Source organism: Stegastes partitus, unplaced genomic scaffold (genome assembly GCF_000690725.1).
Source record: "Stegastes partitus isolate 25-593 unplaced genomic scaffold, Stegastes_partitus-1.0.2 Scaffold1336, whole genome shotgun sequence".
NCBI lineage: Eukaryota > Metazoa > Chordata > Actinopteri > Pomacentridae > Stegastes > Stegastes partitus.
Window position 1 is genome coordinate 162,530 of NW_007579067.1, and position 26,427 is coordinate 188,956.

Below are 26,427 nucleotides of genomic sequence, written 5' to 3' on the forward strand. Positions count from 1 at the left end.
TCATCAGTACAGCAGATACACACATTTTCAGGTTGAAAAACACATTTAAATCAATTTTATATCCACTCCAGGTGTCACAAGATAAAGTCTAAATCATGTTTTTTTCCTTTAACCGACTTTTAGCATCATTATTGTGGCGATAGAATGTTAAAATAAGACCAACTTAGAAATTATGTTCCCACAGAGTGAATCATGTCTAGAAGATTCTGGTATCAAATGTTGGTTAAAAAAAATGTCTAGAACTTGTTCTGACCAACCACCATCACACATGCTGATATGAGCCTGGAAAGTTTACCCAGAATGCACTTTTTAAAGTTTTCTTTGTTGAATTATCAGAAAACAGAAACACATCCAGGAAACCAGTGACTGTTTCTGTGACTCTACGTCAAAGATATACTGTTAAAGCTGTGATACATCCCATAATACTGATGCTCACAGTTGGTTGTAGAGGAAAATAAACAAAAAACAGGTTTATTGTTTAGATTGTGACACCTGGATGGATTTAGAACGGACTTGGTTGCAGATTTTTAATTTAATTTAAATGTGATTTTTAACCCTGAAAATTTCTTTTTTTAATATTTCCTGTATTTGTGAAGTTATGAGGCTCATAAATGATGAAAAAAGTCATAATAATAAGTGAAATGTACCCACCTCTGTGTACTATAAGGGCCTGAAAATATTCACAGTGTGAAGATAAAACTTTGCTTCATTAAATATACTGAAGTTATTGCAGATAAATAATCAGCTGATTCTGAGGACGTCGGGGGAACTTTTCTGATGTTTATGTGTATTTCAGGGGATAATTCTGTGCACTTGTCTCTGTTTTCAGTCGCTTTGTTTTCACATTTCAAACGCTCTGATAAAAATACATATTTCAGCCGCTTTTGTCGCAAACGTCAGACGTTTATTCTGTAATAGATGCTGTAGATGCTGAAGTATTTCTCTGTTTTCCCTCCTCAGATGGCCGACTGCGTCTCTAAAGTGGAGCTGACTGTCTCCTGTGCCAACCTGCTGGACAAAGATGTCGGGTCCAAGTCGGATCCTCTGTGTGTGCTGCTGCAGAAGGCAGGAGACAAGTGGACCGAGGTAACGCAGCCGCCCGTGTCGTCGTTTCACGGCAGGTTTCATTTAAAGCGAGCCGTTAACAAACACCCGCGTCCTCCTCTGTTTGTCAGCTGGGTCGCACCGAGCGCCTGAAGAACAACTCCAGCCCTGCCTTCAGTGAGCGGCTCAGACTGGATTATCACTTTGAGACGGTTCAGAACCTGAAGCTGGGAATCTACGACATCGACAACACCAGCCCTGACCTGGGCGACGACGACTACCTGGGAGGGGTGGAGATAACGCTGGGACAGGTAGGACCAGGCAGGTTTAGTTACCCTCTGAACCTGAAACCAGCCGGCGGGTATTATTATTATCCTTTAAAAAACACCAAGATGACACCATTTATCAGGCAGAAATTGTAAAATAAATAAATAAATAAATAAATAAAAAGCTTTCCCACAGTCCTTGAACTACTCACCTGTTATGTGCTGCTCAATCAGGAAACTTCAACTTTAAATATTCACCAAAAATAAGCTGTTTGCTTTGAGTAGATTCTGTGAAAAAGGAAAAATTCTGTGCTCTTCAGTGCAACCAGGAAGCTCTTATGGCTTCAGCTGTGACCAACAGTGATGTGACACAAAATCGTGGAGTTTTCAGTTGAACTGCAGGCAGTGTTTATACACCTCAGAGGGGAGACATCTATGAAATTCTTTTTAAAAAGTAAATAGTTAAATATCACTTGGAAAAAAATGGTTGACATGCAGATTCCAGACTATTTTAGTTTTGTAAAAATCAAGAATTTCAACTTTTTGCGACTTCCGTAGAGGTGCAGGACTTCATGTGTCAGTGAAAAAAATAGCTTACAGGAAACACATGACAAGAGAAAAACTAACAATAATTTGCTAAGTTTAAGTTTATAAAATTACAAAAACAAGCAGATTTTTGTAATAAATGAGCCAAATCTTCTCACTTTTCAGTAGAATCATAGTCTTTAATCTTACAGGATTTTTTCTAATTGTGCAGCGACTCACTTCCTCTGTAATGGGTCAGAAAATAGTGAAAAACAGTTTTACTTACAAATATTCAGTTTACTGTCTCATATAACCAAGAAAAGCAACAAATCCTCCCATCTGTGAAGCTGAAGTCAGAGAATCTTTTGGCTGTTTTGCTTTTGAAAAATCACTAAAACGATTAATTGACAATCAACATATTTGCCAGTTAATTTTCTGTCAATGGACTAATTGCTTAATAGAATTAATTGTGTCGTTCGTGGACTATTTTGCAGCCTCTGTGTGATTTTACAGTCGAGCTTTGACTCCCTCTGGAGGTTAAGTGGAATCATGTCTCTGTAATGTCGAAATAAATAGTTTAAAAATGAACGTCATGATGGAGAAAGTTGTTTCACAAGAGGAAACTGAGTCAGAGTGACTGTGCATGCCACAGCAAGTTATGCCTTCAAGATTTTCAGAGTTACAATCTCTTGGAGTACATGGAGGAGGATCCATGTTTCACATAGTTTGAACAGAACTCAAATGTGTTTTCATCCCTGAAAATATAACATGTCTATCTGCTGTAATTATTAAGATATGAGGCTCAGAAATGATGGAAAAATAATGAAAAAGCACAAAATATTATGAACTTCAGGAACCTGTAGCTCTAAAACTTTACATGGCTTCATTAAAATGTGCTGAAGTTACTGTAAATACAAAAAGACAGCTGATTGTGGAGGTCAGGAGGGAACTTTTTCAGATTTTTTAAAAATGTAATTACATTTTTTATAAAGAATGATCCTTTTATTTTGTATTTTTAGCAATATTCGTGAACACATTGTGGATTTTGGCAGTGATTCCTCAGCTCAGGGTTTCTATTCGGAGGCAGAAATAATTCTCAGTTCCACCAAGTATTATAAAACCCACAGCGCCCTCTGCTGGACAGACTGTCACACACTGATGCATGATGGGACTCAGCTGAAGACGTCTCCTCCTCTGTTTCAGATCGTTGCCAGTAAATCTGTGACCAGACCTCTGCAGCTGAAGAAAGGCAAACCTGCAGGCAAAGGAACCATCACTGTACGTACAGAGAACATTTAAATCTTTGTCATTTTATTCAGATACATCTGAAGTTAAGTTTTGTGCATGAAGAATCCTAAAAGGTTAAGCATGTTGTGAAGACTGAGTGTTTGTGTTTCTGCAGGTCACAGCCGAGGAGATTAGGGACAACAGAGCCATCGTGTTGGAGCTGGAGGCCAAAAACCTCGACAAGAAGGTCATTCTGCTTCTAGTTCCTGCTTTTCTACATTCTCATCTTTGTCATCCTCCACGTTCACAGGACTGCGCTGCAGCAGCTCTTCATGAATTCAGAGTTTGTCTGAAAAGTTGTTGCTGCTTTAATGTGTGACCCAGAGCTGAGGACTTGTGTACAAAGCTGGATGAGAAACTACAGAATGACCTGTACAGAAAATGAGTTTATCTCCTCTAAATTCAACGTGACAGAGAATGACGGCAGCATTGTGCATTTTCAGGATACGTTTGGGAAGTCCGATCCGTTCCTGGAGTTTTTCAAACAAGGCAACGATGGAAAGTGGCAGCTGGTCCACAGAACAGAGGTGAAGATTAAAGTTTCAACATCTGAACTGGAACACGTGATCCGGACAACGTCGCTGTAGTAACAGATGATCCTCGTTTCTGTGTTCAGGTGGTGAAGAACAACCTGAGTCCCACCTGGAAGAAGTTCTCTGTTCCTCTGCAGACGTTCTGCAGCAGCGACCTGGACAAAACGCTGAAGGTTCCACCAATCAGAATCCACCTTCACTCGTAAGCACCAGTCCGATCCGTCGCATTAAACCTCCTCCTCTTCGTCCCGCAGGTGGATTGTTCCGACCACGACAGCGACGGGTCACACGATCTGATCGGTTCTTTCACCACTAAAGTCTCTGAGCTGCAGAAAGCAGGACAGGGTTCTCCGGTGAGTTCGCTGAGGATTGAACAGATTTCTGTTTGCCGGGTCTGAAGCCACTGACGTGTGCAATGTGTCGTCCTCCAGGTGGAATTCGCCTGCATCCATCCTGAGAAACAGAAGAAGAAGAAGAGCTACAAGAACTCTGGAGTCGTCTTGGTGAAGAACTGCAAGGTAGAGACTACATTACCCAGAGTTCCCCTGTGGGGAAGGCTAGATTTAAAATGTAAAACTGAAACAATTATTGTGCTTTTTTTTATTTGATTAGCGACAGAATACAAGTTCTAAACATGACATAAGTAATCACTGAGGCGGTCAGTAGGACAACGTAGAAATCCACCAACTATTGAGTCTGATGTTCAACATTTTTCAGGGTTTACCGGTAGCGTTATTATTTTTTTTATAAGCCATTTTCTGTTTCTGTTGTCAGACAGCAGAACGAGGATGAAGCATTGACTGAAACTCATTCAGACTAAATGTTAACCAGCAGCTATTTCAGACTCACTGAACACAGGAGTTAAAACCAGCGACTGTGCTGAGAATTCATCTGTGTTTAATATTTATTTTCAAAACTACTTTTTCACTTTCAGGGCTTTTATAGAAACTTTCTTTTGGAGTTGAGCTTAAATATTAATCATAGCTTAACTCTACAGTTTTGCGCTTTAACATGTAAACCTTTGTCTCCATTTCGTACCGAGCTGCTTTTGTACAGTGACGTACAGTTTGCCACTTCAAATGAAACTTAAATAGTTTCTTTGCCTATTTGGAGGAAAGTTTAATCTGTGGAATCGTCCTGAGTTGCAGCACTAGATGTGTCTGTCCTGTGAGACTGACGGCTGCCAGATAAGAGATGTGGCTTCTGTGCGTCGCTGCTGCTTAACAAATCTATTTTCCTCTGACTTGCGTATGAAGACTCCTGAATTTGTTTCTGTTTGTTTGCAGCTGGCGACTCAGTACACCTTCCTGGACTATGTGATGGGCGGCTGCCAGATCAACTTCACCGTACGTCGACATCAGCATTAATAATAGTTTATTTTAACCAGCCAATCACATTCAGTGACACAGGACACAGAAAGATGATGGATCTGGGTGTCTTTAGGATGCTTCAGACCTTAACCTCCCAGTTAACTGACCAGTTCAAAACACACTTAATGAGCGTGTGATTGGACGTTAGTAGGCGCTGATTAATGAACGACTGTATTAACGTTGTGTGAACGTTGCAGGTTGGGATCGACTTCACCGGCTCCAACGGCGATCCTCGCTCGCCCAACTCGCTCCACTACCTGAGTCCGGACGGGCTGAACCAGTACCTGTCTGCTCTGTGGTCTGTGGGTCAGGTGGTTCAGGACTACGACACGTTAGTGCACACTCAAACGCAAACTACACAACCCGAACCTCACAGCCTCAACAACAAAACCCAGTTCTAACTTCTGAAACACCAATTTACAAACATACAGCAGAGTGTAAAATATCACCTAAAGGATTCACAGTAATCAGATTACTTCTAAGTCAAACAGTAGAGTGTTTGCTCAGATGTCAAATAAATAACCAACAGTTTAGATTTTCTATTTGCTACCAAAGTGCTTTTACTGATTTGACTGTAACCGCCGTTATTTTGTGTGTCTTGTTTCAGGGATAAACTTTTCCCAGCGTTCGGTTTCGGAGCCAAACTGCCTCCAGATTACCAGGTGGGCTCTCTAACCAACCAGTCCCAACACAAGTGATTCTGGGATGTTGTGTGATCAAATTATTAAAGTAAAACGTCTGATTTTATTTAACTCTTGTGTTGTTGATCCTGCAGGCGGCGCACCACGAGTTTGCCCTCAACTTCAACCCCACCAACCCCTACTGCCAAGGTACACAGATCAAACATCCTCTAGTCAGCGTGTTACCAGTAAAAGCTCTCGTTTTATTAATCACGTGACTAATACATCGTTATATATGTGAGAATTTTAGACTTGGGTTAATGTGCAAGTAGCATTTTACTGTAGGAGCTGGTTGGATTGGAGTGAGTTGTACAGAAGTCCTTTGAAACCTCAACATACCCAACATTTTGTCAAGAGTCCACATGTTGCCAACACTGGAGGAAAAACAAACTAGACGCCACATATTATAGATATTGTACTATTTACATTTTTCATTTGTTTCCACATTTGTCCCACGTAGCTGTTGGTTGTAGCTGAGTCACTGATGGATAATGGGTTTTACAGAATTGAGTTAAAGCAAATCGTTTATATTTGGTGATTTTTTAAATGAGACATGTCGGATAAAGCAGATGTGATTAAATATCTAGAAGTATTTTTGGATTTAGTAAAGATTGACACATCACCGTTGAGTAGTTCAGCGAAAGTCCAGCGATTGTTTTTGTTTTTACAATTTCTCTCAGATAAATGGTGTCATTTTGGGGATACTTTTTAGAAAGATAACAGACTTTCCAAACCTGCCAGATGGTTTTGGGGGTCAGAGGCTTGACTACTTTGAGGTTTGGTGGTGTTTTTGTGAAAGAACTTTAATTCAGGTAAATTGCTGTAATATCAGTAAGGTGAAGTCAGATTATATCTACGACGGAGAACGCGTCTTTATTATGTGAACACACACGTTCTAAAAAAATTCCACAGTTACATTTTATTTTTCCCAGAGAACAATTTTAGGAAGAACTCTTTAGAAATACAGTCATTTCCAATCTGTCTCCAGCAGTTAAACAAACTTTACTTTTGTGTCTCTCAGGAATTCAGGGGATTGTTGAAGCCTACCGGATGGTTCTGCCTCAGCTCAAACTGTCCGGACCAACAAACTTCTCCCCCATCATCAACCACGTCGCTTCCATCGCCGCCAGCGCCGCTCAGGCCAACACCGCCTCCGTGAGCAGCAACACTGAAAACACCAGACGTAAACCAACTAGAAACACGCAGTCAGAGTTTGACCTGCGTCTGTTTGTCTCTGCAGCAATACTTCGTCCTCCTCATCCTCACCGACGGAGAGATCACAGACTTCGACCAGACCAGAGACGCCATCGTGCGGGCGTCGCGGCTGCCCCTGTCCGTCATCATCGTGGGCGTCGGGCCGGCAGACTTCAAGGCCATGGAGCTTCTGGACGGAGACAACGGCGTGCTGAGGTCGACGGTCGGGGAGGCCGTCGCCAGAGACATCGTCCAGTTCGTCCCCTACAGGCAGTTCAAAGACGTAAGGCTCTGTGTGTTCAGTCCAACATTACAAATGTCCTGTTTTGTCCACAACACAAAGACATTCAGTTTGGAGTCAAAACGAAGGAAAGAACCAAGAAAATGTTCACATATAAGAAACTTCAATCAGTTTATTGTTTAATATCGCGTCTGTCTGTCTGTCCAGGCTCCCCAGGCGGCTCTGGCTCAGTGTGTCCTCGCCGAGGTTCCGAACCAGCTGGTGTCCTACTTCAAAATGAGAGGCCTGGACCCACCGAAACCACAAGCTGCTCCCAAATCCTAAACCTTTTACCCCCCACACATCCTAAACACACCGCCTGCATTCCCAAAGCCCACCTTCATCTCATTCCAGGTTCGGATCACGCTCCCCCGCAAGCTTCCACCTCCAACATCGACCAATCTTCATGGGCCAACCTGATGTGTCAGCCAATCACAAAGCAGCACTCTGCTGTCAGCCAATCAGGATGCCAGGGGCAAACATCCCCAGTTCTTTTTTTTATATCAGTTTTATAACCGCTTTGTTTCCAGATTGCTCTCTTTAAGAAGTGGAATGATAATAGTAGAGTACAGATTATATTTTATTCCTTCTGCTGCTTCCACAATATCTATGCAGATCACACGTGCGTTTGCTAACACGTGTGAGATAATCGCAGAGCCACACACGCACACAGAAAACACACATCATGTCGGCCATTTTGGCTCCACATTCCACCTGTCTTACTGTTGCCGTAGTAACAGAAGAAGGTCACATCACCTGAGAGCTAAAACCTGTATGTTGTTGGGTTTTTTTCCCCTTCACTTCCATACAGTCTGAGTTTTATCACAGCAACCTCTAGTGGTCGTTAGAGGAACTGCAGCCTGTATGTGTGTGTGTGTGTGTGTGTGGACGCTCTGAGTAGCTTTATTCATCAGGTGCCAATACTTTGCACTTTGCTCTTGCACTTAATGCTGGAAAACTGTATATGAATGATATTATATACCCCTAGTCATAGCTTTAACCTTATAGCTTTACTAAAAACTTTACTGTTGCCTTCGTGTGGACTTTAGTGTCGCTGGTGTGACGCTGCTCAGCTACTTTGAATGTTTCCGGACTGCAACTCTCAGCGGTTTGTCGATGCCGCCATCTTGGCTCCCGGCGTTTCAAACACGATGTCAATGTTGTTTTCAGTTCAGCTCGTCATCAGTTTATCATCCTGAGCGTCACGGCATCGTCTGAACGCAGCCCTCTCTGTTCAGTGATCATTTAAAAGCCCTGAAAGTGGTTCGGTTCAAAAAGTTCTTGTGAAAATCGGTAACTGTCCTTGATTTGAATTTAATCTTTATCCTTGTTCAAGTCGTCTCCTTGTGCAGGGGCGCTCTGCTCCCAGCGCTCCTGCAACTCTTGTACATGTGAAGCTGAATCCCTTAAACCGAGTCCGACCAGTTAACTGTAAGTTCACTTTGGGGAAGAGGAACTTTTACGCTGCTTTGGAGCATTTACGTGCCATGGCGCCACGGTTCAGGTGGTTGGAATGTTCTTGAATGCCACGCAGCACGACTCACGACAATTACCGCTCGCACGTGTCGCACAATTGTGAAACGAACCGTCTGCGGGCTTATTGATCAACCATGCAAACTTTCGCTGCCGTGTGGACACAGAAAATCTGATGTTCTTCCCTACTAGAGATAAAAACATCTTTAGAACAGAGTTAAAAAAAGAAGTGACATACAAAACGTAGAGGACAATTAAGTTCTTAAAGCAAAGATGGCATCTGACTGTAAAGTGCCTTATTGAAGAAAACCCTCTGACAGAAACTGGAATGTTTGCTGGGAGCCAACAGACGGTCAATCATCTGAAAATATGCAAACACGGTGGCTTCAAGTTGAAATTCTGATTGAAGGCAAGACTCCGTTAATCGTTAAAGCCGCGTTTCTTTTTCTAGGAACTAAGAACGTTTTGAGGAACTCACTTCTTCTGCCTTTTGTTCTGTTGGAGCCGCTATCAGCCGACTCATTCACTGGTATCTTCATGAGGCTTTATTTTGGAGTAGAAAAAGCTTTAGTTCCTCGGAGTGGCTCCTGGGACGAAGCGTTCAGGGTGCTTTTGGTGGAAACGCAGCCGAAAATGTTGTCAGACGAACATTTTACACGCCAGCTGAGCAGCATCACACCGGCGGTTCTTAAAGGTCCGCCATGTTTCTGTGTCAATGATCTCCTCAACTCGTGGAATAACCTGAAAACAACAGTGTTAAAGATGTGTCAAAACTCATATGTACTGCAGCAAAGCCTCATTTGATGTCATTCAGAGGTACATTGAAATAAACCGCTGCCAACGCTTCACCTGTAACCACTTTAAACCGCTTGGAGATGTTGTATTTTTTGTGCCTTTATTACATGTAGTAGAGAAATAACGAGGGAGAGATGGGGGAAAGAAAAAGTCCCTGGCTGAACTTGAACATTGTGGTTTTTAATTTGACTTAATCCTCTGAACTTCAGAACCTGACAGAGAGTTCAAAAGCAGGTTGTGTTCAAGACAATCGCCAAAACATTTAACAGAACCGCAAACTGTCAGATAACGAACTTTCCTCTGTCTGTGAGGTGCTGTTGCGTTGAGAAAATCACCAAATTTAGGCTCGAAATTGTGATATTTGAACAAAATCTCTTTTTCTACGTGTCTCGGCATTAAAAATTAGCCAAAAAAATTCAAATAATTGCTTTTACCAGATTGTTTAAAAATACAAAAAATTAACTAACAGTCACGTGACAAGTATTTGACTTTATATTGGAGTGAAAAACGAGCCCACAGAGAGTAAAAATGTGACCCAAGCAAAAAAAACCAACAACCTAGAAGTTGCTGTTTGGAGTTCAGAGGGTTAAATCACCTTTTAACCTCTTTTAATCACCACTTGTGCTGGAGCTGCCTAAAGAAATGACGAATAAATCAGGAAACATTTACCCAAGAATAATTGCTAAGCGGCCATTTTTGTCTTTTTTTATCCAGTTTATAGACAATTTGTGAGGTTTTTTTTTTATAAGTCATATATTTGTACGTCATATTGTTTGCATTGTTTTGTTAAGTTGAGCAAAGAAAGATGTCACAGTCTGAGTCGGCTGAACGACTGTGAGATGTTGGGAAAAGGTAAAATTCTGAATATTTCGTCAAACATATCAGTTGGTTGAAAGAGTGTTTTATGTAGCAGCTCTTTGGTTGTTTTGGGATCGAATTTATTCCAGTTTATCTCTTTTGAAACGTGATAAACTTTCTCTCAGTGAAGTTTTAAATTAGAGGTTGAACAGACGACAAATCAGAAAGCAAACAGAGCAAAAGTGAACTTCTTCTCTGTCTGTTTCCCAGCGTTTTTTGTCTTGTGGTGGAAAATAAAATGATCCAGTGAGTTTTCCAGGTCTCTTCATCAATTCAATCCAGTTTTTTTGATACGGTGCCAATCCCCAATATGTAGAGTAAGATTAGCTCGATCTCCGGGTTTGAAAACACATTGAGAGACGTGTTCTATGTGGGAAACCTTCTTTAGCTTATCTCAATAAAAAATCCTACCAGTTACTTGCTAAAGTTTGTTCAGGTAAACCAGCTGAGATGCACTAAATGGACTTCACTTATTTTCTTATGTCTCCATGCAGCTGCAGATTTTTGAAAAATTATTTTTGTTAGTTGAACTTCGTCAAGCTGCCGTTTGTTTTTCACCTTTTGGGTTCTACATTGCTGAAGGAAAATATTGTTTTGTTTAACGTCACATTTATTTTCAAAGCGACTGTTAATGAAGTAAATCGACTGTATCTGAACATCACGATGAGATCTGGGGTCTGATCCCTTAAGCGAGATAAGAAAAGTTTGGATTAAAACCTGACTTGGATGAATTAGTTGCGGTTAAACTGGTTCCAAAAATGTTCAGTTCAATTTCACGCAACCAGGCTAGTTTGATGTAGGATTAAATAGTCAAGATTATTTCCAGTAAGACTTGGACTTAGTCAGGCTTAGTCTGACAGTTAGCCTCACAGTTAGTTATCCTGACACTTAGCCAGACAGTTAACTAACAGTTAGCCTGACAGTCTGACAGTTAGCCTGAAACTTACCTTGATAGCTAACGTACGGTTAGTTAGCCTGACAGTCTGGCAGTTAACTGACTATTAGTTTGCCTGATAGTTAGCCTGGCAGTCTGACAACTAGCAGTTAGCCTAATAATTAGTCTGACAGTTCAGTTAGCCAGACACTTAGCCTGATTTTTAGTTTGCCAGACAGTTAGTTAGCCTGACAGTTAAATGACATTCAGCCTGACAGTTAGTCAAACAGTTATCCTGAAACTTAGCCTGACAGTTAACTAAAGGTTTGTTAGCATGACAGTTAGCCCGACAATCAACTAACAATGAGCCTAACCGTTAGTCTGACGACTAGATTGACGCTTGGTCTGACAGTTGGCCTGACACATAGATGGAGGCTTAGCCTGACAGTTACTTTGACAGTTGGCCTGGCAGTTAGTCTGAGTTAGCCCGACAATTAGTTGGCCTGACAGTTAGCCTAAATGTTAATTAGCATGGCAGACAGTTAGCCTGCCCTGGACCAGGTCAGTTTCCCAGCATAAGTTTCCAGAGTAACTGAGCCTGACTAAATTTGCTTTATGTAACCAAAATATCCCAAATATAAGTCTAAGCCTAACTGAAATAAGCCTGAATTATTAAACCAACTTTGTGGATCCGGCCCAGATCTGAGTTCTGCTGTAATCCTGTACGCGTGGTCACATGGTGTTGAGATGTCATCACTTAAACGAGGAAACATCACAGCATCAGTTCAGGAACAAAAAAAAAAGAAAAACTGAAAAATGAGGCAAAGTGTTGAAGAACTTCACCTCCCATGATGCTTTGCTGCACCGTGCTGCTCCTCTGCAGGCTGAGATCAGACAGCATCACGTGACCACCAACTGCACTGCTCACTTCTTTATCTATTAACTAACCAGTGTAACTAACCAGTATAACCAGTGTCTGGTGGAATGCTGCATGTTAGAATCCAATAAAAACAACTTTGGGAAAGAAGAAAAGTTTCTTTGTTGTGTTTCAGTGTGAAGAGCTGCAGCTTTAAAGTTAAACTCCTGTTTATTCCAGCCTGCATGTTTAACATAATAGGATTTATATAATTAAATTGTTTGCTTTTACAGACAGAGAAGTGAAGAATAACTTTAATTCAGAACATTGATTCTGTTGCTGTTGGTTCAGAACAGTTACTTTTATGTTGGTTGTTGGTTTTTTAAAGCTGAAAAGGGAAAAATCAGAATGTGGGCTGTTTAAGAAGTTCTATTTATTTACAAAGATCTTAAATTGTTTTACTTGCTTGCTCTCAACGGTGAAGTCAGTGATTATTATTAATAACTACCAGTCAAAGTAGGGACTCATAATGGATTTCAGTTTTAGCTAAAATTCCATCTAATTAGAAACAGTCAATTAATGTAGTGCTGGGGGGTCATAACCTTAATTATCAATTAGTCAGGTAATTATACATTATTAATAATATTATAGGGTTCTACATGAAGTCTGGTTAATTAGTACAATTCCAAATGTTGTTGTACCTTAATGTTTAAATCATTTGAATTCATAAATGATAGAATAGGTTCTAAGTTTAATATTGAAACGAGTTAGACACATTTGCATAATTTAGAATATTGTTGTATCTTAATATTTAAATGATTTAAATGTATACAATAAATGATAATTGAATATTTAAATGAGTTTGCAAAATTGATGATATTATAGGACACAAACTGTGACATTTAATTAGTCTGGTTAATTTGCGTAATTGTTGTACTTTAATATTTGAATTCGTCACTTAAATGTATGTATGTAATGATTAATATTGTATGAGGTACGTTTGATATTTAAAACAACTTTTTATTATTAATAATTGACATAATTCTGAATATTGTCGAGCATTAGGTATAAAATTATATGTGTGTAATTAATAATATGGCAGGTTTAAAGTTTAATATTTAAATTATTCAGGCAAATATGTGCAACTAATAATATTGTAGGACGCTAACCATAATATTTAATAAGTCACATCTTGGCTCTGTGTGTGTGTGTGTGTGTGTGTTTTCCAAGGAGGAAACTTGTTGAGCAACTCTATTTGCCTTCTCAAACATTAGCGAGGACCTGCCCCGACACACTTCATGTACAGTTACACAGAAAGGCTGCAGCCAGAGACACCATGTAGACGGACGGACAGGTGAGCAGACGGACAGGTGAGCAGACGGACAGGTGAGCAGACGGACAGGTGAGCAGACGGGTGTCGGTCATCATGTCCATCACCGTGAACCTGAAGAGGATCTCCAACCTGCCGGGTCGGTCCGACAGGAAGGTCGAGCTCAGCTTCAGAGGTGAGAACACTTGTTGAGTGCTGATGGTTCAGGCCTCCAGCTGTCAGTAAGAGAACAAACAGCCGACTGTAGGAACACTGCAGTGAAGGTAGAAGAACGATTGTAAAGCACAGAAGTGTCAGCAGCCAAGTGGCTCCACTGACCTTTTATTCTGTGTTTTTTTATCATAATTTTGTGTTTTTATGCTGTCGTTTTGTGTGCCTTTGTCTTCTTTTTGTGTTTTTTGTGTGATTGTTGTCTCTCTTTTTGGTTGTTTTGTGTTATTTTGTGGTATTTTTGTGTCTCTGTTGTTGTAATTTTGCATCTTTATGTGGATGTTTTGTTTCTCTGTGGTGGTTTTTTGTGTTTTTTTTGTGGTCGTTTTGTGTCTCTTTGTGATCATTTTGACTTTCTTTGTGACTGTTTTGTGCCTCTTTGTGGTGGGGTTGTGTTTTTTGTTGTCGTTTTGTGTTTCTTTGTGGTTATTTTGTGTTTTTTGTAAATGTTTTGTGTATCTTCGTGATCCTTTTGTGTTTCTTTGGGGTTGTTTTGTGTTTTTTTGTAATTGTTTTGTGTCTCCTTGTAGTCCTTTTGCATTTTGATTGTTTGTGATTGTGTCATGATTGTGGTTTTTGTGATTTTTTTGCTTTTCCTTATGGTCATTTTGTATCTTTATGTGGTAGTTTTGTGTCTCTTTATAGTTGTTTTGTGTGTTCCTGTGATTGTTTTGTGTTTTTTGTGTGTCTTTGTGGTCAGTGGATAAAAGTGATGGTCAGCAGGTAAAGGTACCAAAGCTTACATTTGACACTGCATCCTCGAAGCCTGCTCTGACCCCGCTCTGTGTTCTAGGTTGGGTTAGTTTAACCAGCTGGTTAACCTGCCGGTTAACGGCGAGCAGAGGCTAAAGCATCCCTGCTGTTGCTACGGTAACCAGTCTGTCTGTCTGTCCTCCAGGTTTCACTCATAAAACCAGAGTCCTGCAGTGTGAGAACGTCGCCATCTTCAACGAGGTCAGTGGTCATGCTGTTCAGACCAATCACAGCACATCTGTAGCAACAGCCAATCAGCAGCCTCGTGGCTGACGTGTGCTGAGCTGCAGTTCCTCTGACATCCACCAGGGTTTGATAAAACTGAATGTATTGAAGCGAATGAGACACCTACAGAGTTCTGCCTACGTACAGTATAATACATTTACAGATGGTCGGTTTGGGTGAAAACGGAGGTGACGAGATTTCTGATCACATGACGTTCATCAGATTTTTCTGTGTGTGTGTGTGTGTGTGTGTGTGCTGGGCGATGGCCTTCTCCCACACACAGAACGGTGGCAGAGCATGTAGCTGCAGCTGTTTGTGTTCGTCAGATTGAAACTATTTTAACAGAGCTGATAGGAAGCTGAGCCGCTCCTCCAGAACATACACAGCACCACTCCTTCAACACACACAGACGCCTACTGTTGACATGATTCTGCTGGATTCTGATGCACTGGCAGGTCTGAGAAAGAACATGAACTTGTGATATCAAACTGATATCTTCAGACAGGATTTTTGTGTCTAAAGAAGTCAGGAGGCGTACGGTCCAGGACGTAGTTTTTAATTTGTTCTTGTGTAGAAAGTCTTGTGTGATTTTGTTCTTTGGATGGTTCTCCTGCTGGAATATTAGTCATCTAGTCAGCCAGTATTCTGGTTTATTCACAGACATTCACCTATAAATATCATCATCAGCCTCTTCTCATCACTCCCACCTCCTTCTTCACTGTCAGGACTCACTGTGGTCGTCCTGGTCAGGTTCCCACCAAACATCTGGACTCCATCTGAGCCCAACAAGTTTATCTTCATCTGACCAGAGAATGTTCTCCAACATCCATCAGGCTTCTGTTCATGTTCTTGAGCAGCAACAAGGTGTTTTTTTGTGTCCTCCGTCCACAAAGGTTGATGTTCTGAAGTGTCCTTCACACTGTCTGAGCTTCACACTCACTCTGGTTTCCATTGATAACTCCTGGACCAAGACTGAAGCAGCTGCCTTTGTCTGTTTTAACAGCTGGATCATGAAAGTAGTTCACTGTGTGTGGAGTCATTGTAGGAGGACGACCACTGCAGCCCTGATCAGAGCTACTGTGGCTCCTTCTAGACCTCCTGGTTACTGCTCACACTGGGCTTCACTGATGTTGAGTTGATCTTCATGGATCCTTTTCCACCTTTTTAAAGTCTCTCAGTCAGATTTATCAGTTCCTCTGTTCAGTTCTTCTCCATGTGGATCCATGATGCAGACATAGACACAGCTCATAGGTCCACAACGGAGAAAGTTCTGCTGTTCATACAAAAAGCCTGATTGGAAATCACAGGTTTAGTTTCAATGATGGATTCACTTTTGTTGAGTTTCTACTTAAATTATCAGGACAGTGTTTCTAAAGTATTTGTTTTTGGTCCTTCGTGGGAAAAATGTTTTGTTATTCAAAATTAAAAATCTGACAGTTATGACAGGTGATAGAGTTTAGAATCACTGGACACTTCAGTGATATTACATGAAGCTGGTTAAGGAGCTGTTTGGTTTCTGAACTTTGTGAGTTTTGCAGAACATGCCGGATAAATTTTACGGCGTCTCCATAGCAACAGCCCGAAGAAACAACATCAAACGTTTCCTCCTGATGGTCACACAGTGATTTTGAATCTCCTGAAAACACATTTGATTACATAATTTTTTACAGACGGAGAACATATTTGTTGAAGCAAAGCCTCGGCCTGTTTTCATGACATCATGTGTCTGTTGACGTGAACCTTGCTGACTGATAGACTGATTCAGGGAACTCTGTGTGACGTGAACAGTGCTCCTCAGACAGGTGTTTGTTCTTCAGGTGTGACCAGCCGAGTACATTTAACCCTTACATGTTCATGTGTAAAGTGGAAACTGTCCAAAGTAAAGAAAGAAACGGCTTCTTCCTTATCGCTCTGGTTTGAGTTTGGCTTTGTTGTGAACCATTTTTTTTCTGGCTCCTGTCTCGTTTTTCACTGCAACATAAAGTCCTGAACAACCATGAAGGAGGAGCGAGAACTCAGAAAAGTCTTCTGTGTAGCACGAAACAGAATGATAGAAATCATAAAAAGGAAAATTAGAAGTTCTCTGAGTATTTATTTAAAAAATACCATAACTACTTCCAAGTGTCCACAGGTGTTACCAACACTGGACAGACAAGGAGGCTCAACATGCTTTATATATTTAACTGTTTACTCACAGCGCCCTCCAGAATTATTGGCACCTCTGGTTAAGATGTGTTAAAAGTCTTAAAATAAATTCAATTTTTATTGCAGAAGCATCCTCTCATACTGAAAATTGTAGAAAAATGTAACCTTCAACTCAACTCAAATGATTTGTTGGCAAAAGGGGGTTTTACAAAGTATTAACATCCAGGGTGCTAGTAACTGTGGAACACATGATCTGATGTAAAATAATTATTTTTTAATGTGGGATGTTTTTCACACTGAATAAATGCACTTGAATTAAAGGTTGAATTTTCCTCTTTTTTTCATTGTGATCCTATATTGTTTAGAAAAAAAACAGAATTTACTAGAAGCTAAAGAACACATCTTCACCAATAATTATGGAGGGCGCTGTATATAATATATCTCTACTGTCTCTACTGTGTTCACTGTTGTGCTGAGGAATACAGATTTTTAGTTTTTTTTTTTACAGAATCTGCTTCGAGCAAATTGTTTCTTTTGGGCTATTTAAAAAAAAAATTTAAACATGTACAACAAACAATCTGATAAAACATCATAATTTTATTTTCAAAGCAGGTTAATTTTCCCAATGAAACTAACAGAAATGCTGGAAATCTGATGATTTTTGTGGTTTCTGGTTGATAAATGGTGTCATTTTGTTGATGATAAAAAAAGCATATAAAAAACAGACAACCTGCCTTTTAAATCCACCAGAGGATTACAATAGAGGTTAAAGTGAGGAGTGATGTGTCTGAGCTTACTGGGATTTGTTTTGAATCAACAAATGATGAAATAGTTCAATAAATGAATCTGGGCTTTAAGTTACTTTGAGTAAGTAAACAGTAGAAAATCCCATAACCTAAACCTTTAGTGAAGTTTGTCGCCTTTAAATGTTGACTTTCCTCAACTTACAGGGCAGCAGCTTGTTTAGCTTTAGTCAGACGGTTGCTGCTTTGATTGCCGTCTATGAAATTCCCTAAAACCCTAAATTTAATCGCATGTGTAAGTGTATGTGTTCATGTCAACCTGAGTTTAAGCTGATAAATAAGTTCATAGACGTGGTTAAAGGTCACCAATGTACAGCTCTGTTCACTAAAGAAGTCTGTAAATGCAGTTGAAAGCTCAGAAGATCAGTAAATAGGGACCTTCGATTTCGACATATGAAGATATAAAGCGTGCAAAAAAAAATGTGTAATCGACCTTTTTGTGTGTTTGTGCAGCATTTCCGTTGGCCGCACTACGGTAAAGGAATCAGTGATGAAGCTCTGTCCGTCCGTGTTTACAACTGCAGTAAAGTTTTCTCCAACAGGTAACACACACACACACACACACACACACACACACTGGCACACACACACAACTCTGACTTCATTCATTTTATTTAATGCAATAGAAGATTTTTGTTTGTGATTGTAAAACAGTACCTGGATTAAAATTCCATTCTGACACCTTCACATTGATAGAGCTGGTTAGAAATGTTACTTGACTGTGTGAGCTGCCTTTAGATGAATGAATTGTGTCTATATAAATAAAATTTTAGTTAAATTGACTTGAATATACATTTGAAAGTCTGAAAACTAAGACTTTATCTTGTTATTTTCCATTTAATGTTGTGAGTCATAAGCAAAGCTGAAGTTCTAACCTGAACTCTTAAAGCAAGGATACACAATCTGCACACAAACACACAAATCAATCAGTGATAATCGGAGCGTGTTCATGTTTGCAGACTCCTCGGTCAGCTGGTCATCAGCCTCCAGCATGTTGTCACCTCCGGGAGGTTGTTGCTACGGGAACCGCTCACGGATGCCAACTACAGCCTGACAGACGTGAGGACGCACAAACACACACTGTTGCATGTAGAAGAAGAAGAGTCGCGGTGTTCGGTCACATCTGTCTGCTTCTCTGCAGATCTACATCGAGCTGGACGTTCGCTTCCATCCAGTGGAGGGAACGGCAGGTCACTGGGAGGGACTCGACTTCCTGACGCTCGAAGACAAGGACGAGTATGATGACGTCTTTTCTACTAACCTGAACTTTAAAGGAGAGCTGCAACGTTTATTCAATCCTTCTGGTTCACTCTAAATTCTGATGTCATGACAGGGGAACGTCCACTGGTTTCACAAACATGTTTTAAACTGGACTTTAGTGGTCGTACAGTTTAAGTTTTACTCTTAGATTAGAAGTTTTTATAGTAACACTAAGAGGCACCAAATGACAAAAAAGGCAAAACATGGCTCACAAATTGTGTTTTTCTGAAGCTCTTTTCAGAAACTTAACATTTCTGCTTCATCAGTGTGTTAAAATGATTAAAAAAAAACCCTAATACGAACTTTATTTTTATGGCATATTTCGAAATCAGAGATATAACAAGACAAATGTCCAATTAGAAAACAAATTCAACAAGTAAATAAGATGCAAACATGCAACAAAAAAGAGATAAAACAGTAAAAAGGATTATGATTGGCATGATTAAAGTAACCCAACAAGACTAAACACTGCAGTTAACACCCTGTAGTGTGACTCAAGGTGTGATTATACCAGAGTTGACATATTTTACATATTAAATCCTACCAAAAAACAGAAAAGGTGACAACATTCTGCCATTCAGGCTTTCATGTTCTTTGTAGTTTAATTTAAATATACTCAACACAGTGACGGAGAGAGACGCAGTATTAGACAGAACTTGTATAATATCTTAATATCTATAAAATATTGTCTACTTAAAAACTTATTATTTAACCAGAATTCAATAAGTCCTTAAGCCTGTCAAAGATTAAACAGTTTTTTGCAACAGATTTCCATTTATAATCAAGCAATATCTGTCTCTGTGGAGTCAACCCCTGAGGGATGTGTTTAGCCTAGCTGAGCACAAAGACTGGAAGCAGAGGGAAACTGTTAGCACATCTACACTCCACAGAGAAGTAGACCAACAGAGAGGATTGTTCTTTTCTCTCAATTTGTTTTTCGTCTTTGTCCATCCCCAGCTCAGCTCTGGTCATCAGGAATGAAGGATTCGACGACCCGACGAGGTGAGAATTTACACAAATTTATGCATTTATTCTCTCAGCCGAACTGATTCTGATTACTGATGCCGATGCTTCAGTCTGCAGACTTTCAGCCGTCCAGATCCACGGGACAGAGAAGCTCGTCGTCTGGGACAGAGTTTGGTTCGGACGGGAGACGAAGACGAAGAAGATGACGACGATGATTATGACGACGACCTGATGGACATGGAGACTTCAGACATCATCTTCACTCCTCTTCTGAGGTCAGTTGGTCACCTGCCTGCCTGTCAGTTTACCTGTAACTCATCTGTGTGCAGTAAGACTGACCTTCTGTGTGTTTTATCTGTGTATTGTAGTCGCTGCAGGCCGCTGTCCAGATGTGCTGTAGCAGCGATGCCCAGAGTCCAGAGCTTCCAGGTGATTCATTCATCCATCACACTCAGATTTCTGATGGGCTCCTTTAATTAAAGCAGCTGTATAACGGTTATCTTTATGGTAATAATGCATGAAATGACAGGGAGAATGGTAAATTAAAGAGGCCCCAGGATTGAGCCCTGAGGAACTCCAAATATTGCTTTGTTCCATTTGAATGCGTAGGAAGCAACCATTGCTATCAGTTTGAAAAATATTGAGGCCAATCCAGCTCTAATATGTTGCTGAGGTTCCAAACTAAAGGTTTGTCCACTTTGTGAAACAAAAAATAGTACTTCATCAGATCCACATGGCTTTTTCAACAACTAAACTAAGAACCTCGTAGTACTTTCTGTTCTTTGTCCCCCTCAAGTTTATTAAAACTTTACTTTAAAATGTTTGCTTTTTCCTTAATAATTCTTCCAATATTTGGTATCTCTGCTAGTATTTCTATGTTAACAATGCATGAAATGACAGCATGTAAAGAACTTTGTAGAGAGCTTTGGATCATTAATTTTACTTTTTGGTTTAAGTTTCATTACTGTGATAGCGCCAGCTGCAACATAACTGTTTTCAGTGAAAGAATCCTACACTTAACTTCCTTTTTGCACACTGGACGTTTATTACCTTACCGATTAGAAACATATTCTTGTCTGCTAACTCAGTATGGATATTGGATTTATGTATGTGCAGGTAAATGTGAACATCCTGGAAGCTCAGAAGCTGGTTGGAGTGAACATAAACCCTGCAGTGTTCGTCAGAGTTGGAGGTCAGAAAAAACACACGGCGACGCAGAAATCCACCAACTGTCCGTTCTACAACGAGGTACAGCAGAGTGAAGAGAACAGTAGAACACATTAGAGAACAGTAGAGAACAGTAGAGAACAGTAGAGAACAGTACTGCAGAGTACAGTCAGGTACAGTAGAATACAGGAAGGCAGAATACAGTAAAGCAGGAAACAGTACAAGGAAGTAGAACACACTAGAACACAGTAGATTATGGTGCAGAAAGTACATTCCAGTAGAATACATCACTGTACATTGCAGTACAGTATAGTGCAATAAAGTATAATACAGTGCAGTAGAGTTCAGTGCAGTATAGTATATAGTAGAATACAGTACAATAGAATACAATGGAATACAATGGAAAACAATGGAATACAGGAGAACTGTTACCTCTTGTCTTCTTTTCTTGCAGAACTTCCAGTTTGAGTTTCAGGAGGCTTCTCAGATCTTCTTTGATAAAGTCATAGAGATAAAGGTCAGTTCTGCTGTTTCACTAATTAACTATTTTTGTTTCTACTGCTGTTACCATGGTGACAGCCCTGTGGAGGCGTAGCCAAACTGAACACCTGTGACGTTATGTCCTCTCAGGTGTTCCACAGACGGACTCTGGCCTTCCTGATGACCCACATTGGAACCTTTAAGATTGACATCGCCACCGTGTACAACCAGCCAGGTACCAGTACTGCTCCCACTGTAGTACTCTGGTCTAAATACTGCAGTACTCACTCACTGACCTCTCTGCCTCCTCAGACCATCGCTTCTACCAGAAGTGGGCTCCTCTCACCGACCCGGCAGACACCCGGTCCGGGATCAAGGGTTACGTTAAGGCCAGCCTCAATGTGCTGATGAAGGGAGACGCTCTGGGCATGCCCAGTCTGCCACCGGCCTCCTCATCTGGAGCCAGTGAAGACATAGAAAAGTCAGTAATAACACAATGTAAAAATCCTATTTCCTCTTCAAATCAGTCATTGTCGACATACAAAAAACACAACGGCATAAAACTATGCATATTTATGATCAATTCAAGTTTATTTTCCTACAGAAATTGTCTAAAGGAGGCATGTAATGCTAAATAAAAGAAGACGGATATTTGGAGTTCCTCAGGACTCAAGAAGGATTGAGTCCTGAGGAACTCCAAATATCATTTTGGGCAACAGGGACACACAGGAACCTAACCATTGCTATCACTTTAAAAGATATTAGGGCTAATCTAACTCTAATATTTTTGCTGAAGATTAAGAAGAAAATATTGTGTCATGAGATCCTGTGCATGTCTTTTTCTGACAACTAAACTAACCAGTTTACGTCTTTTTTTGTTAAGTTCATTATTTATTCATCTTGCAGTCCTGATTTTGGCTTTTTCTTGCAGGAACCTGCTGCTTCCTCGTGGTATGCCTTCTGAGCGTCCGTGGGCTCGGTTCCGTGTTCGGATCTACAGGGCCGAGGGTCTGCCGACCATGGAGGCAGGGCTGATGGCCAAGATGTCTGTCACTGATCGGGCAGTATTCATTGATCCCTACGTAAAGGTGACCTTCGCTGGACAACAGGTACTCAGACAAATGTTGTCTGATGTTTTAGGAACATTGTTGCTCAAACATATATCTCCCAACAGTTTCAGTTTCCCCTAGTTCATTCACAAAACAAGTAATTACTACAAAAAGCTCAAATGTTAGAATGAGCAGTAGATGTTTTGTGATGTCCATTAACACTAAAATCACATTTAGGCTCTGACAAGTTATAAAAGAAGTCAGATTAAAACAGATCAAGAGACAGTCTTCTTCCTCTCATTCTAAAGTTCCTGATAGTTTTTGGACTAAAAGGGTTAGTTGTGATACTAATTAAATAGGAGTCTCCGTATCTGAACCTTTCTAATCCCACTGTGTGTCTGTGTTCAGGGGGAAACGTCGGTCGCCAACGCCACCAGCTCTCCAGTTTGGAACGAGGAGATCTCCTTCATCGAGCAGTTTCCTCCTCTGGCTCAGCGAATCAAAGTCCAGATCCTTGATGACGCCAAGATGGGAGACATCGCCTTGGCGACGCACTTCCTGGACCTACAGCAGATCTCCGACCCAACCAGGAACGGTACAATATGTCTGACCATACTGTCATAAGAAGTCTTGCCATTTATGATTTGTAACCGGTGAATGAAAACACTCATTCATGTCAGAGTGATGAGAAGGACATGACTTAAATGTAACCTTTGAACAGAAACCACTTTACGTGATCGTTGTCTGTTACTGAATTTACTGTACAAGGAAATACCTTTGTCTTCTCTCCACAGGGTTTAATCCCACCTTTGGACCAAACTGGGTCAATCTCTATGGGTCTCCTCAGAACTCCACCCTTGGAGACGTCCACCAGGTAAATAAGCCAAACCAAACATGTATAGCAATAATTCCATTTTTAAAAAATACACCTTGTCAACACTTTGCATGTCCACCTTTATTTTTGATGACATACTCAATCAATTAGTCAATCTCAGTGAATCAATAACAGCGCTAATAGGTCAGCAGTGCAGAGCTAAAGTAGACTAATCCAGTCTCAACTTTTCTGCAGGCTTTGAATGAAGGTCTGGGTGAAGGACTCTTCTACCGTGGTCGAATCCTCCTCGCTCTCTCCATGGAGGTTTACTATTCCCCCTCCGCCGTCGCCACGGATACAGCCTCTGCCGCCGTAGGAAAGGTAGGTCCTTTATTAGTTTTGTCAGACTCGATTACCTCTCCATACATTGGATAACATTTTATGTAATACTCACCTGATTTCTGCAGCTCTCACATCACCTCATCATCTCTTTTTACGATCCCACTGATTCATCTTGTTGTTGAAGGTCAAAGGAGCGCTGGGGAAGCTGGGACTGAGGAAGAAGAGGAACAGCAAGAAGGAGAAGAAAGAAGGTCAGTCCAACAAACTTTAACAGGTTGTTTCTCGTCATAATTTAAGTTGAGATGCTGCAGAAACTGGTCAACTTCCAGAACACAAAATTTCAAATAAAATGCAAAGGAAAAATGAAATCCTGTTGGTTTGTGTCCTCGTAGCGTCTCAGGCTGTGAGTACGTTGGCCGATGATTCAGGTGAAGCGGGGGTCGAGGTACCGGAGGCTGTTACCGTGGAAATTGAGGAGATCCATCCTCTCCCTGAGGTCAGTGCCATCACCATCAACTCCATCATGATTGTTATATTAAATAAACTGTGTCATGGAAGCATCTGTGATATTTGAGAGAAAATGGTATTTATGTTTATCTGTGACACAAAGATGACCTCCAGTTTCAGCATTAAGTTGTTATAAATTGTCTTTCATCTGATTTTTAATTGAGCTGAGTCAACCAAATAGAATGTTGGAGTCTTAAACAAATGTATAACTGAATATCATCTGCATAGCGACGACAATAAATACCGATAAAACTGCACAGGGAGCAGATATCCAGTATAAAGCAAACAAAAGAGGTTGGAGAGGATGAGTTCTGAATTCTTTTCCGTCCTCAGGGTTTTCTTGGACAGAAGGAGGATTTTCTGCTCTTTGCGTCTCTGTTTGAAGTCACCATGATGGATCCGTCTGTAGGAACCAGACCGATGAGCTTTGAGCTCTCCATCGGTGAGAACTCTTAACTTGTGTTCTGGATGAAAGGACTGCTGACTGTAAGGTTGCACCTCGCATTTATGGTAACTGTCGAATAGCTAGATGACTAGTGTTGTGATTAACCCTCTAATCTTCTAGATGTTTCAGATTTAACAACAATTTAAAAATAATTAGTTACAAGGAGCTTCGGAAAGTTGAAAATCCCTCTACACATTCTGACTCTGATAAATGGAGTAACTAGGACATTTCTTTTAGAGCTAAAATGCCTTTCAAACCAGCAAGGAGGTTTTGGGTTCAAGTTTGTCAGAAATCAAATCAAATTCTGTAAACTCAGCAGGACAAACTCACTGCTGAAGTCAAGAGAACATCCTAAGTGAAATTTCTGGCACTGGACAATGTAGGTGCCAGTTGGGTTTTGGGCTCTGTTTTGAAATCATGAATTTGGGTAAATTTGGATTTAAAATCATTTCTAAGTAGCAGGATTTGGGCCTGAATTGAGCTTGACCATCTTGAGTGCACATGGCTCTGATTTGTCAAACATCAAACCCTTGACCTCCATCTGCTGTTGTGTCTCTGGCAGGGAATTATGGGAAGGCAGCGGTGATTGGGAAGTCCAAGAGGAGCCAGAGCAAAGAGGAGCTGAGGAGGAGCAAAGAGGATCTGAGGAGGAGCAAAGAAGATCTGAACGAGGAGTCTCAGGGTTTGCTGGATTCGGAGGACGAGCTGGACAAACAGGAAGTGCAGAATCCTGAACCTGAGAACAGATCAGTGTCTGCTGCTATGAGACCACAGCCCACTGAGTATGACAGGTAAATAATCACGGCACCTTCACAGGTAACCAGGACACCATCCTCATTCACATCCAGAGTCTGACTTTTTAACATAGCAAATGTAAACTGTTCGTCTTTAATGTCACATCAGAAGAAATGCTTTGCTGTTAAAGTTAGAAGTGAACCGATTACTGCAATGTTGTGTAATTTGACATTTAGATGATGCTGTGAAGGACTCTACTGACTGTAAGAAGGTAGTTACCTGTAATAAGTTACCTGCTGGTAACAGACTTCCCTTCTGTCTCTCTTTCTTTCTCTTTTTGTCTCTTCACCTGGTTTTCAGGTCCTTCCAGTGTCTTCAGCTGCAGCCTCCTTCAGTGAAACAAAAGCCTTGTCTGTTCGTCTGGAGCCAGTTTGAAGATCACAGCTTCCGACTCTATCAGGCTAACTGGCTCAGCAAGATGGCCGACAGACTGGTGAGGGTCACGTGACTTTTAATTACCCTACTGACGTGTATTAGACAATGAATACTACATCTCCCACGCTGCTCTCTGCTGCTCTTTCAGGAGATCGGTCTGGACGAGGTGGAAATTCTGTTGAGGAGGCCGAGGAGTAAAGCGAAGGAGCGTCTGGTGGAGGTGCTGCTGGAGCTGGTGGCCACCTGCAAGTCGGTGTCTATGATCAGAATCAGTTCAGTCTGAAGTGACAGGATTCATCCTTCTTTCTGTGTCTCATCGCTGTCTCCCTCTGTTCATTCTCTCTGCAGACAGTTCAGCGTTTTCTCAGAGAGGAGATCTCAGTCTCGTCCCAACAACCTGGACAAATGCAGGAAGGAGTTCATCAAGAAGAATTTGGTTTGTCTGCCTCTCTTTATACCTGTTACCATCTACAGCTTTGGAAAGAACCATCAGACCTCAGACCTATCTCTTATTTTGTGGTTCTTGGTGGAGCCCTCCTGTGTTTTCTTCCTCCGTTTGTAATGGACACTCTTTCGTGGCAGGACGTTATAAGGCACTGTGTATACGTCTTAAAACTCCCCATCAGAGTATTAGAAGTGAAGAAGCTTTCTTTGATTAAGATGAAATGTCTTCAAGAACCCACAAGATGAGTCTAGTTGTTTTTCAATGAAGCTTCAAGGGTTATT

At 40.9% G+C, this 26,427-nt stretch overlaps 2 protein-coding genes across 4 annotated transcripts in view; both read left to right on the forward strand.

Annotated features, from left to right (window-relative positions):
* The window catches only part of cpne1 (copine I), a 42,567-nt gene extending 18,648 nt beyond the window's left edge, over positions 1-23,919 (forward strand). For 2 of the 3 annotated variants that reach the window (XM_008298652.1, XM_008298650.1), the window contains exons 2-16: positions 961-1,086; positions 1,176-1,355; positions 3,039-3,113; positions 3,238-3,309; positions 3,566-3,649; positions 3,739-3,828; positions 3,910-4,008; positions 4,087-4,173; positions 4,942-5,001; positions 5,223-5,356; positions 5,633-5,687; positions 5,801-5,855; positions 6,727-6,860; positions 6,946-7,182; positions 7,348-9,517. In XM_008298652.1, coding sequence (XP_008296874.1) covers positions 961-1,086; positions 1,176-1,355; positions 3,039-3,113; positions 3,238-3,309; positions 3,566-3,649; positions 3,739-3,828; positions 3,910-4,008; positions 4,087-4,173; positions 4,942-5,001; positions 5,223-5,356; positions 5,633-5,687; positions 5,801-5,855; positions 6,727-6,860; positions 6,946-7,182; positions 7,348-7,464 — 1,605 coding nt within the window. In that variant the 3' untranslated portion in view covers positions 7,465-9,517. Of the gene's footprint in view, positions 1-960; positions 1,087-1,175; positions 1,356-3,038; positions 3,114-3,237; positions 3,310-3,565; positions 3,650-3,738; positions 3,829-3,909; positions 4,009-4,086; positions 4,174-4,941; positions 5,002-5,222; positions 5,357-5,632; positions 5,688-5,800; positions 5,856-6,726; positions 6,861-6,945; positions 7,183-7,347; positions 9,518-23,908 lie in introns of those variants that run through there. The other variant, XR_520852.1, reaches the window with a different exon arrangement.
* The window catches only part of fer1l4 (fer-1 like family member 4), a gene marked incomplete at its 3' end in the record, with an annotated part of 25,213 nt that continues 12,247 nt past the window's right edge, over positions 13,462-26,427 (forward strand). Inside the window, exons 1-23 of the mRNA XM_008298659.1 lie at positions 13,462-13,540; positions 14,474-14,529; positions 17,955-18,043; positions 18,461-18,560; positions 18,643-18,737; positions 19,719-19,763; positions 19,838-20,002; positions 20,096-20,156; positions 20,844-20,975; positions 21,349-21,411; positions 21,525-21,609; positions 21,687-21,855; positions 22,306-22,483; positions 22,832-23,018; positions 23,218-23,297; positions 23,493-23,618; positions 23,764-23,830; positions 23,972-24,075; positions 24,420-24,528; positions 25,094-25,322; positions 25,627-25,759; positions 25,850-25,950; positions 26,050-26,137. Of these exons, the coding sequence (XP_008296881.1) occupies positions 13,462-13,540; positions 14,474-14,529; positions 17,955-18,043; positions 18,461-18,560; positions 18,643-18,737; positions 19,719-19,763; positions 19,838-20,002; positions 20,096-20,156; positions 20,844-20,975; positions 21,349-21,411; positions 21,525-21,609; positions 21,687-21,855; positions 22,306-22,483; positions 22,832-23,018; positions 23,218-23,297; positions 23,493-23,618; positions 23,764-23,830; positions 23,972-24,075; positions 24,420-24,528; positions 25,094-25,322; positions 25,627-25,759; positions 25,850-25,950; positions 26,050-26,137 (2,541 nt within the window). The remainder of the gene's footprint in view (positions 13,541-14,473; positions 14,530-17,954; positions 18,044-18,460; positions 18,561-18,642; positions 18,738-19,718; positions 19,764-19,837; positions 20,003-20,095; positions 20,157-20,843; positions 20,976-21,348; positions 21,412-21,524; positions 21,610-21,686; positions 21,856-22,305; positions 22,484-22,831; positions 23,019-23,217; positions 23,298-23,492; positions 23,619-23,763; positions 23,831-23,971; positions 24,076-24,419; positions 24,529-25,093; positions 25,323-25,626; positions 25,760-25,849; positions 25,951-26,049; positions 26,138-26,427) is intronic.